Below are 14800 nucleotides of genomic sequence, written 5' to 3'. Positions count from 1 at the left end.
TGGGAAAATAGTATCGATGAGTGTCTATGTGTCTGCCAATGGAATTGGATTTGCCAGAGTAAGCCGAGAGCCTCCCCTTGGGGAGGTTAACCAAAGGCAGCAGTGACTGCAGTTTCGTATCCTGTTCATTCTTTAAAGCTTTTCTATGAAATGCTTGCTCAGATTCTGAGCTACGGTGTGGTAGAAGAAACTTTAAAAGTTTTTAAAGAGTTTTTAATAAATAATAAGCAACACTGCTGTTTTTCAGACACAACACATACCTCCAGGAGTGCACCGGGCAGCGGGAACCCACCTACCAGCTCAATGTCCATGACATTAAACTGCTGTTTCTCCGTTTTGCGATGGAGCAATCATTCAGCATAGATACTGGAGGAGGAGGAAGGGAGAGCAACATACACCTCATTCCGTACATAATCCACACGGTGCTCTACGTCCTCAACACGTCAGTACCTTTCTCTTAGCCGTAACCTCTGCCTTCTGCCCTTAGTCTCAGAAAGGTCTGCAATGGTTGCAATCCGGGCTTTGTTACATCTGAGTGTCAAGAAAGATGGGAAATCACACCAAAGTTATAGGGGGAACTAAATTACACATCTTAAGCAGACTGTTAGAGGTTTACATGGTTTGGAGTGAAGCGTTGCTGCCTGAACATGCAGGATAACAGAGAAACTACTGAATAAAAGCAATTGAGAATTAGCTTCTCTTTCCATTCTGGATGTAATTATTACCTCTGGAGTGAGCAGCAGGGTTATTAGATTAAAGAAACACTGCCAGCTTAATTTTCTCTGGAGCAGACAGAAGAGAGACACTAGGATGAAGTAATTGTTGTTAGTTGAAAACTTAAACGCAGTGTCATTTTATCCGATATTAAAATAACACAATCGGTTTTGTTTCCAGTTTTGGAGTGCTGGAATTCTTCTTTATTGTCCAGGTCAATCAGATTTTCCTGACATTTTTAAGAGTTTTGTATTATTATTTTATTTTTTTTACCCGTAAACAGCAGCATAGGAACACTTCTGCTGAAGTTTTTCAGTAAGATCTTATTTATTCAGAGCATAATAAGTTAAGGGCGTGCTTTGGCTTGACTCTATGTCTAAATATACAAATCTATAGGCACCTAAATGCTTTGGAATGCACGAGCTGATTCTGATAATGCAGTACCCCATGCGAAAATGTAATGCCCATACGCCTTTTATTCGTGTAGTGAGATACTAGAAAGTAATACTAATTAGATGAGGGTATAAATGTTAAAATATAAGCCTCTTCAACCAAGGTCACTCCAAATGGAGTGCAATGAAATCTCTCACTTTCCCGCCTGGAACTAATCAACGTTTTGGCTCTTAATACAATTTGGCTATTGTTTTTAATAACTATCTCCAGATCCCTGTGCTATTGTTTTCTGAGTCCCTTGGGAAACAAATAAATGAAACTATTCATCTCCTTAGTCTGCTTACTGGCACCAGAGAGCCCAGAACCCGCTGTGCGGCTGTTGTATAAAAATGCATTATGTAGTTTCCAGACACTATTTTTTTTTCTAAAGACATGTCGATATTAAATGGAGAAAATAAAGAGCTACTAGTTGACTACCAGCTGCATCATGTAACAAATGAAAAAGTCACACAACACTTGATGCCAGACACAGCTTTATCTGCTAGGATGCTGCTTTATACCTTCCTGATAGGGGGAGTATATCTAACTTGGAAATTGAGGGACCTGCCTGGCTGGCAGCTTCTTCCTGATGAAGTAGAGCAATAGACTGTGATAAAGCGTGATGCCTCTTCGCAAAGTCTGCTGTAACGGTCAGCTCTGGGCTGTCAGCAGTCCTGAAGAGACTGGAGCTGGGGGGAAAGGAAAAAAAATTATATATATATATATATAAGCTTACAGTAAATACACTGTCTCTGGTTTTGAAATTGGCCTGTATCTTCTCAGTGATTGCTTTTGCAGTAGATGAATAATATAAATTGATTCTAAGGTCTGGCTGTAGGAGCTGCAGTCATGTGCATGGTGTCAGATGGGAGATGGTACAAGCTGAACACATGAACTGGCTGGCCTGACCCTCTTTTATATCTTTAAAAAAAAAAAAGGAAAAATAGCTCTACAGTAGTATTGTCTTCTGCTGGGGCAATGCCAACTGCCTTGGAAACCTCTCTGGTACCATACGCAGCTCCAAGGAGGAGTGAGTTTGCTAGCCACGTATGCTTCACTGGGAGCAAGTACTCAACCAGTGGATGAATTTGGGGAAAAACCTGACCGTGCCAAGCTAGCACTGCTTCTCCCTGTGTAGGGGCTGCACGAATGCAGTACCTCAGAGCTCCTGGGAAGTGGGGACTTTTTCCAAGGGCCTGTGGCAAGAGGAAAAAGGGCAATGGCTTTAAGCTGAAAGAGGGGAGACTGAGGTTGGATCTTGGGAAGAAACTGCTCCTGGTGAGGGCGGCGAGGTGCCGGCACAGGCTGCCCAGAGCAGCTGTGGGTGCCCCAGCCCTGGCAGTGCCCAAGCCAGGCTGGACGGGGCTGGGAGCAGCCGGGGCTGGGGGGGAGGGGTCCCTGCCCACGGCAGGGGCTGCAGCTGGGTGCTCTGTGCGGTCCCTTCCCACCCAAACCGTTCTGTGGTTCTATGAAGTAGCAAATTAACGTGTGAGAGCTAGAGCAGCTGCTGAAGTTTTTCTTCTGTTTCAGAACGCGAGCAACTTCGAGGGAGGAGAAAAACCTCCAGAGCTTCATGGAGCACCCCAGAGAGAAGTGGGTGGAGAGTGCCTACGAGGTGGACGGGCCCCATTATTACACCGTGTTGGCGCTGCACATCTCGCCCCCCGAGAAGTGGAAAGCCATGCGAGTGGAGATCCTCAAGAGGCTCCTCGTCACCTCCCACGCGCGAGTGGTGTCCCCAGGGGGAGCCAGCAGGTTAGCCACCACCCTGGGGCTCCAGCTGCCACCTTACTCATGTTACTGTCACGTAGCCAGAGGCACTGGGCAGCTTGTGGGGAGCAAACATATTTCAGAGTAGCAGATATTAACCCTTCTGAGTAGCTCTGTACTCAGTGTTGCGGAGGTATGAGCAGGAGCATTCAATTCTGGATTTTTTTGGAGTGGCTCAATCAGATGATGACCGGAGATGATGCTTTTCCTAGGAGTATAGCTAAAAGTAGCAAAATGGTAAGATGTTTGTATTCCCCCCCCCATCTCAAGTGAAGCAGCGTGGTAACTTCTGTTGTGTGCTGTTCCAGAGCTGCAGCATGCTCTCTGCTTGCCTTACTAAAGAAGCTGTTTCTGTGCTCTTTTGATCAGTGCACCAGCTTCCTTAAATAGAAATATAGAAATAGAAATCAAATGCCATTGCTTTTAAAAAAGAAAAAAATCAATAGCAGCTGTCAAGCACTTGAAGTACAAGAATAAGTGGCTGTGCCTGCCTGACAAAAGCACATATTTCCAGAGAAGGAAGAGGAATTCCAGTTTTTGAAAAGATGATTTTAAATAGCTGTCATAATGAGGAAGAAATTCATTATTATTCTAAGTCGCCTTAAAGGGCATTCTTACTCTGATGACATTAATTATGTGTTTGATAAAGTCATTACATTGTAGTAACACACAACACAGCATGCATCAATGCTATTAGAGCCATCAAAAGTGAAAGAGCCCTTAAAGGGGCTCCTGTATTGATTTCTGTGCTGGTTTCTGCTGTTCAAGCTCAGCCTGTTTGGTGTTCGTGTCTCCTGTTTCCACCACCCTGCCTGAGTTCTGGGAAAGGGGGTTTAACAGTTACAGGAGATATTGTCATGGAGGTCTGTTTTCTCAGGCACGAGGGTGTGCAGCTTTTCACGTGGTCTGCCAAAAAGACTGGGAAAGCAAAGCCCCTGTGTGGCTTTGCTGGGGATGTTTGGTGATTTTTTTTTTTTTAAAGCCCTCAGTAGATGAACCTGTTTCTTTCCCAACTTATCTCTAAGCGTGTCTGTAAGAAAAGCATATTGGAACAGACATGGCAAGGAACTTCCAGCTAGACCATTCAATCTCTGGAATTTCAGGGGAAAACACTCAAGAAATAGTTCTCAGGAATTGTGTCAAGGTTTATTCAAGGGCTTTCTTTAATCCCTGCAGACTAAGAGAGCACAAAGCCTTCCCCTGGTAATACCTCTCAGAAATAGAAATACAGCAATTCTTATTTCCGAGGTCTGTGCTTGTTTATTCCTGAGGAAAACCAGGAATGAGGGCGATGGACAGTGAAATGCCCTGCAGATAAGTACCAGCACCTTGAATTTGTCGGCTTAGGAAGCCAGTGTCTGTAACCTCAGAGTAATATCACTGCATACAAAAGATTAAAATTAGCATTCCACATTAGGTGCCGTACAAGGGCGTTATGTGGGAGCACCACCGTTCCAAGCACGTCGGGCTGGTGGGGACAGAAGGTTGGAGAGATGCAGGGACTCGCTGCTGCCTTTACCAGCGGAGATGGAGAGAAGTGGCTATGCGATCCAGCAGTGCATCTAAAAGCAGCTGAGGATCAACTCATGATCCTGCAGAGGGCTTGTAAATCTTACGAATGAAGATGCAGGCAATAGTCTACATTCCCTCGTACTTAAGCGAAGGCAACAAATACTGCCGGTGGTTAGGTGTTTTATCCAGCTGCTCGGCTGGATTAGTTGGTATAAGACAGATGTGAGGAGAATCTAGCCAAAAATGTCTTCTGTCTCTGCCAGGAGCTACAGCTATCACAGTTTGTCTGCAAGGCCAAAGTGAGAGGTGCTCAGCTCCTTCTGTGTTCTTGGAACACTTTCTGTTTAAAGCCAAAGATGAAATTACCAGAACTGATAGGAGTTCTGGGTTTGTTCTTATTTTTTATAAGCGTAATTTCCAAATTCCAAGGAACTGAATGAAGTGACCGATTACCTGCTCGCTATTACTGAACCAAGAATTCTGGCTAGAAAAATCCTACAGACACTTTTCAGTGTAGCTTTCATCTGGAGTTTGGGAGGAAGATATCCTTTTGATTTTTTTTTTTTTTCCCTTTGCTCCTGACTGCGACCTTTATAAAATATTCATGAGAGAAGCAAGGCTCCCGAAGTGTTAATGTCTAACTTTGGGCTGGCAGTCCATGTATAGCCGATGAGCATGAACCAGCTTACATTAATGAAAACGCGGCAGCTATTATGTGAAGTAGCTGTTCCAGAAGGTAGCTACCAGACTTAACCCACAAGGGCCTTTTAGTTTTCAATTAAAGGAGCAGACTCCAATTAGATCAAAACCATTCACATAAAAAGAAGCTCTGTCTTGCAGTATTTGGGAGTCTAGAATTAGCCTCGCTCTAAGTTGCTGTTCTTCCCATGGAAATTTAGTCACCTTTACTAATTGGTTTTCCTTTAAATAATTAAGCTGAGCTGCCCAAGCAGGCTGCCACCTACCAAGCTGTCTGTTTTAAGGGCAGACACATAAATGTAACCTTTTAGAATTTGAGCAGCAAAATGTTCGTTTCCCAAAAAAAAACAACCCACCCCAACTTGTGGCAGATTTCAGCTGGGCCCATGGTCAGGCGATATGTACACTTTTGTCTTGCTGATGTGTGTCAGTGGCAGCTGAGCTAGTTCTAGATGCATAAAAAAGGGCTTTTTTTTTTTTTTTCCCAAAGCTTTTAAGTGGCGAGCAGGAAGTGGCATGTGATGGAGGCAGATGCACCTCAGAAACGCATGCAAGAAAATTCCAAACCCATTAGAGTTGCTGGCAGGAGGTTCCGCCTTGCCAGAACCTGTTTGTGATTAATCCTGTAAACTTTGGGAGCTGTTAGCCCAGGACAGCTCTACACCTTTTACAGCATTCCTTCAGCCAGATGCTGAATTTCCAAAAGAAGTCCTTGCATGGCGATAGAATAACCGAGAAAATATTAAATCGAAATTCCTCCGTTTCTTCAAGGACAAGATATTTCCCTCAGAGTCTTTCAGGTGTGCATTTGTCAGAAGCAAAAATATGTTCTCAGACATTGGTACGGGCTGTGTCTGAAACCTGGGTTTAGTTATTTCTTCAGGAATCTGCTGTACTCCAAGCAGCGAGCACAAAAATGGGGCCGTGGGTTGTTTTTTCCGACTTTGCTGTTGACTTCCTATATAGTTTTAGCGGTACCCTTCCCTCTGTGGTCGTTTTCTTCCAGTGGCATAAGGTTTTGCTGGCTAACCTGCTTTGGTTACACGAGGCGCAGCTGGGGAAGTGCCTTCCTAGCCACAGGAATTGTTGCAGAGAAATCGCGGGTGCCCAGTGTTTGTTTTGCATCCAAGAGCACACAGCAAAGCTTACTCCGAGCCATTCCCCGTGCGGATTATCGATAGGCTTTTGGGCCGTTTCAGCTTTCATGCTATTCATCAAATCGGTTACCGAAGCGTAGTAAAGTGATTAACTCAAAGATTGAATTCATTATCTTCCTAGACTGGCAGATAAGACAGTGAAGGAATATGCAACGTACCGCTCTGGTCTTCTCTTCTGGGCCCTAGTAGATCTCATTTACAACATGTTCAAGGTAAGAAAAAACATTGAAGTTCATCTATACCAGCTTTCTAAACGGAGCAACTGTATGCATTTGAAATAAAAGGCAGAGTCTGAAGCCCCTTTTTCCAAGATCCTTGTAAACATAAAACTTCACCTTGTCTGAACAGAAAGGCCGCAAGAGGCTGCCTGTGCTTATTATACCCCTTGCGATTTGGTATCTGAAGAATTGAGAGACTTTTCCACCTTGCAGCACTCCTCCCGTATTATGTATTTGCTTATTTTTTCTGTTTGCTGTTCGCTAAAGCAAGGATGTTCAGAGCTGCACCAGGGAGACAGCTGGGTAAGGAAGGGGGTTGGGGCATCCACCAGAAAGAAACTTGAGGCTTCCAAAGTGGGTTAAATAATTAGGATGAGAAAATGCCCGCGACCTTGTTTGCGTTCTGTACAAAAAGATTATAAAGCCACATACGGGGTAACTTTTCCTGTGCGGCTTGTTTACGAGAGGGAGGGGATGCAAGGTCAAAAGCCATGGGAGAAGGCATCAGGGTTTGCAGTTCTTCCTCCAAATAGTTATTTTTCGATTTGATTTGGTCCTGTTTTCCCCTCTTGTAGAAGGTGCCTACCAGTAACACAGAGGGAGGCTGGTCCTACTCTCTAGCTGAATTCATACGACACAATGACATGCCAATACACGAAGCTGCAGACAAGGCCCTGAAAACCTTCCAGGAGGAGTTCATGCCAGTTGAAACGTTTTCCGAGTTTTTGGATGTGGCTGGTAAGTGTGCACTTTCCCTTTTATAGGCTGTCTTATGCAACTCGTGACTGCCGCTTACTTGAGACAGCAGCATTCCTGACACTGCTGCAGCAGCTTGTTTGTACCAGGCAGTGAGAGGAGGAGACCTTGGCACTCCAGCTATTGCCTAAACTATTTCAAAAACAGTTGGGAGACACGCTTGAGCATCCCCAGACAGGAAAATTTCTCTCACCTGATCCTGCAGGTCCTCCCCCTGCTCTGCTAAACATACGTGCTTCCATCACAGCTTGAAGGTGATTTGGGGTATACGGGGTTTGAAGCCTGATGAACAGCTGTGATGGTGCGCTAGAGGCAGCACTTCAGTGCAGCGAGAGTTCCTGCCATAGGGGTTTTGGTATCCCCAGGAGTCGGGAGATGCTGAAAATAAACGTGCAAAGATGCTGCTGTTACTTCTGGCAGAAGTTAGTTGTGCCCCAGGCCAGGCTCTTGCTGTCCCAACGTATGGAGCTACCAGGATCCCTATAGGAGCTCTGTTGCACCAGAGCAAATGCCACATGTATTTCACGTACGCACTTTGGTCCCTTCCGCCTGTGCACCCAATAAGGGTTTATCTTTGTCTTGTCCATACTTAATAATGACAGCTGCAACGTTATTTTAACTTCCACGTGCCCTAGTCAAATCCCTGCTGTGGGCAGGAGAAATCGCTTTGTGGATCTAATTATTCTGTATTGTCTTCTTTTGTTTAAAGGACTCTTATCAGAAATCAATGATCCCGACAGCTTCCTCAAGGATCTGTTGAACTCCATCCCCTGAGCCGCCAGCACAGAGAAGCGTTGGGCAGAGACTACACTAGCTTGCCTTCCATCCCTTTGTGTTCCTCCTTGTGCAGTCTGTCCCTTCCCTGAGGAGTGCTGCAGTTTTTTGGTTTTGTTTTGTTTGGGCTTTTTTTTTTTTTTTATTTTCTACAATTTTTCTTCTTGGAGTGATTTGGAATTTAGATTTGTTTTATCTTGTATTTCAGTGCTTCTATCTGTAAAGCCTTGTGTATTCAAGGTGATTGAAAGAACTTGTACAGAGAGGAATCCAAACCAGTAAATCTTAATGCTTTAGTGTGCACCTCTTTGAAGTTAAATAAATCGAACAAATGGGTAAGATGGGTTTGACTAGTACTTTAACCATGAAGTAGCTTAAATGCCAAGTTCTTTCTCATCTTTTCTTTCAGAGCTCCTTCTCTCAGGGCTCAGAGCTGCTGCTCTTTCCAGCCCGTAGTCTGGACAAGGAGACACAGGAAACAAAAGGCTCGTAGCGAGCAAGGAAGCAGACTGACACTGTCTTTACTGACTGTACATGCAGAGCAGGTTTCCCTTTGTGGGACGTGAGCTTTAGAGACTCGTGGACTGCCAGGACAGCGTTTCCTTCCACCCCTCCTTCACCTGGGTGAGGGCGGCTGTCCCCGCCGCAGTCCTCTCCCCTGGCACTTCGTGTTACCCCTCTGCAAGGCATGTTGCATATCACGGCGTCTTTCCGGACTTGACTCTCACCAAGGCTGTGTTCAAAGCAAGCGCGTGTGTTGTTGCCTCCGGTCACGTAGTACTGATGGCGACCTTGCCTCTTGGGGGGACGCTGCTCCCATCGAACTTACTTTCTCTCTCTGGTAAAATTTTCAGCTTCAGCAAACTGCATGGAAAATAGATGCTGCACACTTCTGGAGCCGGCCACTTGCTCTTTTGATAGCTTGCATTTTGGTGTGCATGCCCTGACCTGAAGCCAAGTACCTGCTTTGAATACAGCCTTGCCTTTTCTCACCCAGTTGTGCATGCTGGTAACTTACCTTTACCACCAGTTCTGCTGTCCTGTAACCCAGCTGACACGTGGTTAAGCTGGAATCTAATAAAGCTTTCCCTGTCTTTCTTGTCTCTGTTTGAACTTGAATTTCCTCAATCCTAACACAGTCCCATCCCATAAATAATAATTATTTTAGAGGCTGAATAACTCGGCAACCTATTTGATGCCTTTTGTTAGTGTTAAGCACACGTTATGATTTGGCAATTAGCAAATGGGTGAAGGCGCAGTGTTTTTCTTCTCACCTCCACAGGTGCTTATGTCATTCCTGGCAGTCAGATTTGCTTCTGGGGAGGAGTGCTGAATAGCTAAGCCACCTTGAGAGGTTTGGGTTAGTGTCTTGCAAGGGACTCGAGGACATGTCAGTGGGTTACTTTGTCAGTCAGGTAAATCTGTCGTGCCTTGTGAAGGCATGGGAGCGAGGCTAGTGCGTGGAGTTTGTTCTTCTTTAGTGCAGTGATATTACACTTCACCTGCCTTTTAACCACATAAAAGAGAAAAAAACACCTAGTTTTGAAAGCACTGTAAAGTCAAACCTAACAGGCTTCTCTCCCAATAAGCAGCTGCAATATAGCTGTGGGTCGATGCGCAAGCTTTGCTTGCCAGGAGCGGTGTACAGTAGCTTGAACAACACTAAACCCCCTTTTTGACTAAATGAAGTCTCAGATCAGTGTGATTCCTGAAAGCAGCAGTGAACAGGTAACAAGAAACCAGGTTTTTATGACTGGGGTTCTAAAGGTTCTTGCCATGCAGAGGTGCAAGTCTGAGCCCCCACCACATTTTGACTTTGTCATTTGTGTAAGATTTGACTGGTTCGACTCTGGACAGGAGCTGTTGATGTGGTTTGGAAGGCTGGGGAGGAATACCGGGCTGCCTTGTTGACTTACTCATTCTCTTTCCATAGAAAAATAGGACTTTTCCCCTCCTGCAGCCGCAGCCTCAGCGTGCCAGGCAGTCCCTCAGCTTTTGCTTCACAGCTGTTGCCTCACTGGTGCGAAAGATGTTACAAATACCTTGCGCAGTACCTTTCTTCAGCTTACCTAACAAGGTAACTTCAGCGTAGCGCCAGTTTTTGCTGATGCAGATCGTGGTATAGCTCCATTTATGCTGGCACAGGTCTTCTGTGAAAACAGTTTCTGCTGTTGCAGGAACTGGTAAAGTTTATACCAGCAAAATAATTCTTTTTCTACCCCGTGCAGTTGGGTCAGCAGAGCCTTAACACTTACCAGGAGCAGAATGTGTTCAGCGATGTTCTTAGAGCTGCAAGGAAGTAGGATCTTAAAGGGAGGTGTCCTGTGTCCTCACCAGTATAAGTCCAGTTGCAATAAACTCCTTGGAGCTATTCTAGATGGTTTTGCAAAGGCCCAGAGCTGGATTTTGGAAAATAAAGGCGGCATATGGAGTGCCTCCCTGCCCAGAGGACAAGAGGGCTGTGAATTACAGGGAAGCCCGATTTGAAAAGAAGGTGCAGACAGCATGATAGCGCTTCTGCAGAGCAGAATAGCTTGGGAGGGACTAAAGACTTAACAATAACAACCCCAGAAGACCTAGAGAGGGACAAGAACAAAAGAAAAGTGTTTTGGAAAGTTTCAGCTGACGCAGGCCACACACAGCGGCTCAAACATTCTCAGTACTGCACAAAGGCAACGCACTCCAGGCTGCAAAATCCCCCATGGGCTGGGGAAGTCGGCAAAGACTTTCGGGGGGAGTGCATTACTGAAATTAGAATTAAGGAAGAGGAGCAAAACTGAAGGCAAATGCTTCAAAACGGGTAAAGTGACTCAAACTGATGAACCAGACCACTAGCTGAACAACGCCCTTCTCCAAAAAAAATAGTTTATTTGCAAAAGACATTTTCCGAGGGGGAAAAAAAATCCTTTGTGACGGCTGAGGGCCAGTGTGACTTCTGCGTTTGCTTTGAAGCTGACTTCATGGGCGAGAGCTTCCCCGAGATGCTCTGACATCCTCGTGATGGCTCTGACGCTGGGTCAGACTGGTGATGGGGTATGAACTGGTCTTGGGAATGACACCTCCCAGGAAGAGCAAGGTGCCCTGCCCTGCCCTGCCCTGGGCATCAGCTTCAGCAGGGACAGGACGGGCTCTCGCTCCTGCTGTGGGTGAAAAAGCCTCCGTGAGCCTGAGTTCGTTGTTTGCTGCTTCTGCAATCACAAACCTGTTGGGCAGGTGGTCCCCCAGCAAATCTGCCTGGCTCCTGGGCTTGTTCCTAGAAGTGGGAAGCCCTTGAGCGCTGCCCTTGTATTTCGTGATGGTTTCCTTTGTCCTGCTGCCTCTTCCCTTCGTAATTCCTTTTTTCAAGCCAGGCAAATGCCCTTCTGGAAGCTTGGCACGGCTGGGTGCTCTTTCCAACAGCTGTCCTGCCAGGATGGGAAGCCTTCCTCCTGCTCCCAGTGCTTCTGACTGGCTCTCCAGCCAGGTCTCTCCTGTGTTTTGTCTCTTACTGCAATTGCCTGGAAGTATTTTGAAACAAGCGGTGAATTAGAGCTGCTGAGTATAAACATACTGTGAGCTGCAGCATTTCGATGCCATAAGATTCCCTGGACTTTTGCCGATGTAGGAAAAGTGATCTATCTTCCTGGGCAAGTGTCCGCGGGGCTTGTTTCTCAGGCAAGGGAAGGACATGTAGATCACGTGTGTTCAACAAAACCGTGGTGAAGCCTCGACGGTTACGTGGGTACATCTCAGGGTTGCAGTCTCTAAGGCAGGAATTGGGAGCAAGAAGCTTCTTTTCCCTTTGCCCAAAGTTTTTAGGAGCCTTACTACACGTGAGCATGCACCGTACCGAAGGCTACGTCAGTGTTAACTAGCAAAAAAACCCTTTCAAGCAAAACCATTACCAGTTTCTGCCAAGGCAATGCCAAGAGGTTGCTCAAGGAGCCTACAGCAGATGCGCCGCCGACTGAGCTACGTGAGAACAGCTCCTACAGCGGGGCTCGCACTTACCCTGGCACAAAGGTTTGCATCGTGTGTCCGCTGAAACAGGGTTCGATGTCTTTTATTTTACCAAAACTGCTGGCTCTGGGAAGCACAGAGGCTTTTCCTCGTGCTGGGCAGCTAATTCCCAGGGAAAGACCCCCAGTTTGTTCATCTGAAGAGCACAGCATCGAGCTGGACCGTCTCTCCTGCTGCAGCATCGTTGGGTGGATTGTCAGCCCTGCCTCATCAGCTCGTGATTCTGCACACCTCACCTTCTCCCGTCTCGCTCTTGGCATCGCTGGCTGCTGCGTGGACACTGCACCGGCACCGTTCCTCACCTGCATGAGGCTGTATCGCCCTCCGTGCTTATTTTGGCTGTTGAGCACCTTTTCAACCAGGAAAATCACACCAGGCTCCACCAGCCCAGCCCTTTCTCCCTTCGTTGCGGGAACAACCACTTTTGCCGCGCTGTGAGCACAACGCTCGCAGCACCTGCTATGCAAACAGCGGGCACTGTCACGCTGGCTTTGCCATCTGCCTGTGACGATAAAGCAAATTGCAAAATTCCCTCCCTGCTTCAGCCTTGCTTTTGGGGCCAGCCCTGCTTGTAGGTTGGGGCTTATTCCTCACTGATTTATGCCCCATTGAGGATCAGACATCCTCCAGGCAGGTAAGTGACATAAATGAGTACCAGAAGCACCAGGTTCCCAAGTTGTTTTTAAATCCACAAGTGAAAGCAGGCAAGGTTTTAGCTGCTCTGGAGAACGGCCACGCTGCCAGCCCGAGGAGCAGCTCTCCTGGTGCATCTCAGGAGCCCTCCCCTGGTCCCTGCAAGCTTAATTAGAAGCCACCCCCTGGGTCACATAAGAAAATCAAGGTTGACTTGGACTCGTTTGCTGCGCATTGCTGGGGCGCAGCCTGGCCGTGTTCATCACCCCGAGCAGGGATGATTCACAACTCGTGCACAGAATCGAGGGCCCGGGGAAAAACAAGCTGTGCAGCTGGGAAGGACAGCTGAAAGAGACGTTTGGGCGAGTTTAGCACAAAATCGCTTTAGGGATGCCCCCCACTCCGTACACAAAGTTGCTGGGAGAAGCCAGCGGCAGCTGCCCAAACCTCCAGGAGTAGTTACTCCCTTGCTGGTTTCCAAGAGGGGAAAAAAAGTAATGATTAAAGCCCAACTTGCAGATTTTTTTGGCAGGATTGATCACGCTTGTTCACATTGACTGCTCAGCTCGGGGAGGAACCACTGTCACCAAAATCTCGGAATGAAGAACTTATCAATACCAATGTGATGTAGATAAGCAGACACTTCATTGACGGCCGCGTGCGTGAGCGAGTCCTCTCACGATCAACGCACACCAAGTTTCAAAATCATACACCTCATATAGAACTTATTCATGCATATTCATTAAGTATCCATGCATAATCATAATATTTCCCAAAAATCGTTAACATACTCTCCTCCCATATCCCATTCTGCGCAGTAAAGCTTAGAAAGGTCCAGAAATGGGTCTGGGGTACGATTTGGGTAGGTGGTGTATGGTGGTCACAATCTCCCCCTGCCAGAATTACCTTTTACTAAAGTTCACGGTTTCCTGGCAGGTAACTATGAGTTGTTCCAGTCGACTCTCCCCAGTTCCCATTAATTCCATATTCTGACATTTCAATACACTTTCTACATACAGAAGACTAGTCAAATACAAAGAGATCTGTAAAACCCCAAATTTGTTACCTAAGTTTTAAACAATGATTCTAGCCCATTCTTCTGGCCTTGATACAGGGCTGCACAAAGGATTTCATAGCAGCTTTTGCTGTGCAACTACAAGTTTCATTAAAATATATTTCTTATTCCAAATGATTTTATAAAATCAAATAAAGTCAATTAATTCTAACTTATTAGCAGATCTGTAACACCACCAGCTCCATCCCTGTTATGCAAACCCTGGAGAGGGGCAGAGATCACTGTCCCCTTCCCAAAGGGGAACGTGCTGGTAGGAAGAGGTGCTTTTTGGTTAAAATTAAAAACAAAACAGTACATGTGACATGTTGAGGGGAAGCCCTTGCACTGCACTTGAACACTGAGACCCGAGGCAGATTAGGGCCCCCCCGGGCATCGCTCCCCGAAAGGCAGCTTCCCCGGAGACCGGCATGGGGAACGTGGCTTTCAGCCCGCTGAGGTGTGTAAAGAGGTTTGGCCGCTGCCTCTTGCGAGGTTTTATTTTCATGGTGCTTATTAAGCCATTATTAGAGCAGGATAATCTCGTGCCCAGTGCTATTCCCTGTACCCAGGCTCTGTTGCTACAGGTCCCACATTTGAAGTGGGAGTTATAAGCTCTCTCCAAACCTCTCCTGCCCCACAATTATTTTTCCCTTCGGCCATTACCACAGACCTGGGAGGGTATCAGCCACGTTCCCTGTTTAATTTGTGCAGCCAGGTGCTGCAGAGCTCTGCTGACCCTATGCCACCCTGGGAGCATCATGCACCTCGTGATGGATTTCCCACTCCAAAAAGAGAAGGGGCTTCCTTCTGGAAACGTGCCACCGCCCTGACATTCCTCTGCCTGACTCAGCCTGACCCTTCCCTTGTAAAATAGAAACCACTTTTCGGTGACTCACAGCCTGAGCAGTTGGCGAACACCAGCCAAACCTGGTGCAACTCTCCAGCGAGTCCTCACTGACCTGCAAACGTCCAGGCGGCCCCGCAGCTGCAGGAGAAATGGATGGAGAGAGCCCAGGTCTGCTTTCGGGGCCGCTGCAATTAACCCTGGCCTGCTCCGCAGGGGGAATACACTGATTTTTTTT

General features: G+C 46.7%; 1 protein-coding gene across 5 annotated transcripts in view; it reads left to right on the top strand.

Moving 5' to 3' along the window:
- The window catches only part of UBR4 (ubiquitin protein ligase E3 component n-recognin 4), a 78682-nt gene extending 70311 nt beyond the window's left edge, over nucleotides 1-8371 (top strand). For all 5 annotated transcript variants that reach the window (XM_056333009.1, XM_056333008.1, XM_056333007.1 and 2 more), the window contains 5 exons: nucleotides 248-442; nucleotides 2677-2901; nucleotides 6406-6496; nucleotides 7078-7240; nucleotides 7968-8371. In XM_056333009.1, the coding sequence (XP_056188984.1) occupies nucleotides 248-442; nucleotides 2677-2901; nucleotides 6406-6496; nucleotides 7078-7240; nucleotides 7968-8032 (739 nt within the window). In that variant the 3' untranslated portion in view covers nucleotides 8033-8371. The remainder of the gene's footprint in view (nucleotides 1-247; nucleotides 443-2676; nucleotides 2902-6405; nucleotides 6497-7077; nucleotides 7241-7967) is intronic.
- Nucleotides 8372-14800: the final 6429 nt, after the last annotated feature.

Source organism: Falco biarmicus, chromosome 3, assembly GCF_023638135.1.
Source record: "Falco biarmicus isolate bFalBia1 chromosome 3, bFalBia1.pri, whole genome shotgun sequence".
Classification (NCBI taxonomy): Eukaryota; Metazoa; Chordata; class Aves; order Falconiformes; family Falconidae; genus Falco; species Falco biarmicus.
This window is presented reverse-complemented; position numbering and strand designations above follow the sequence as displayed.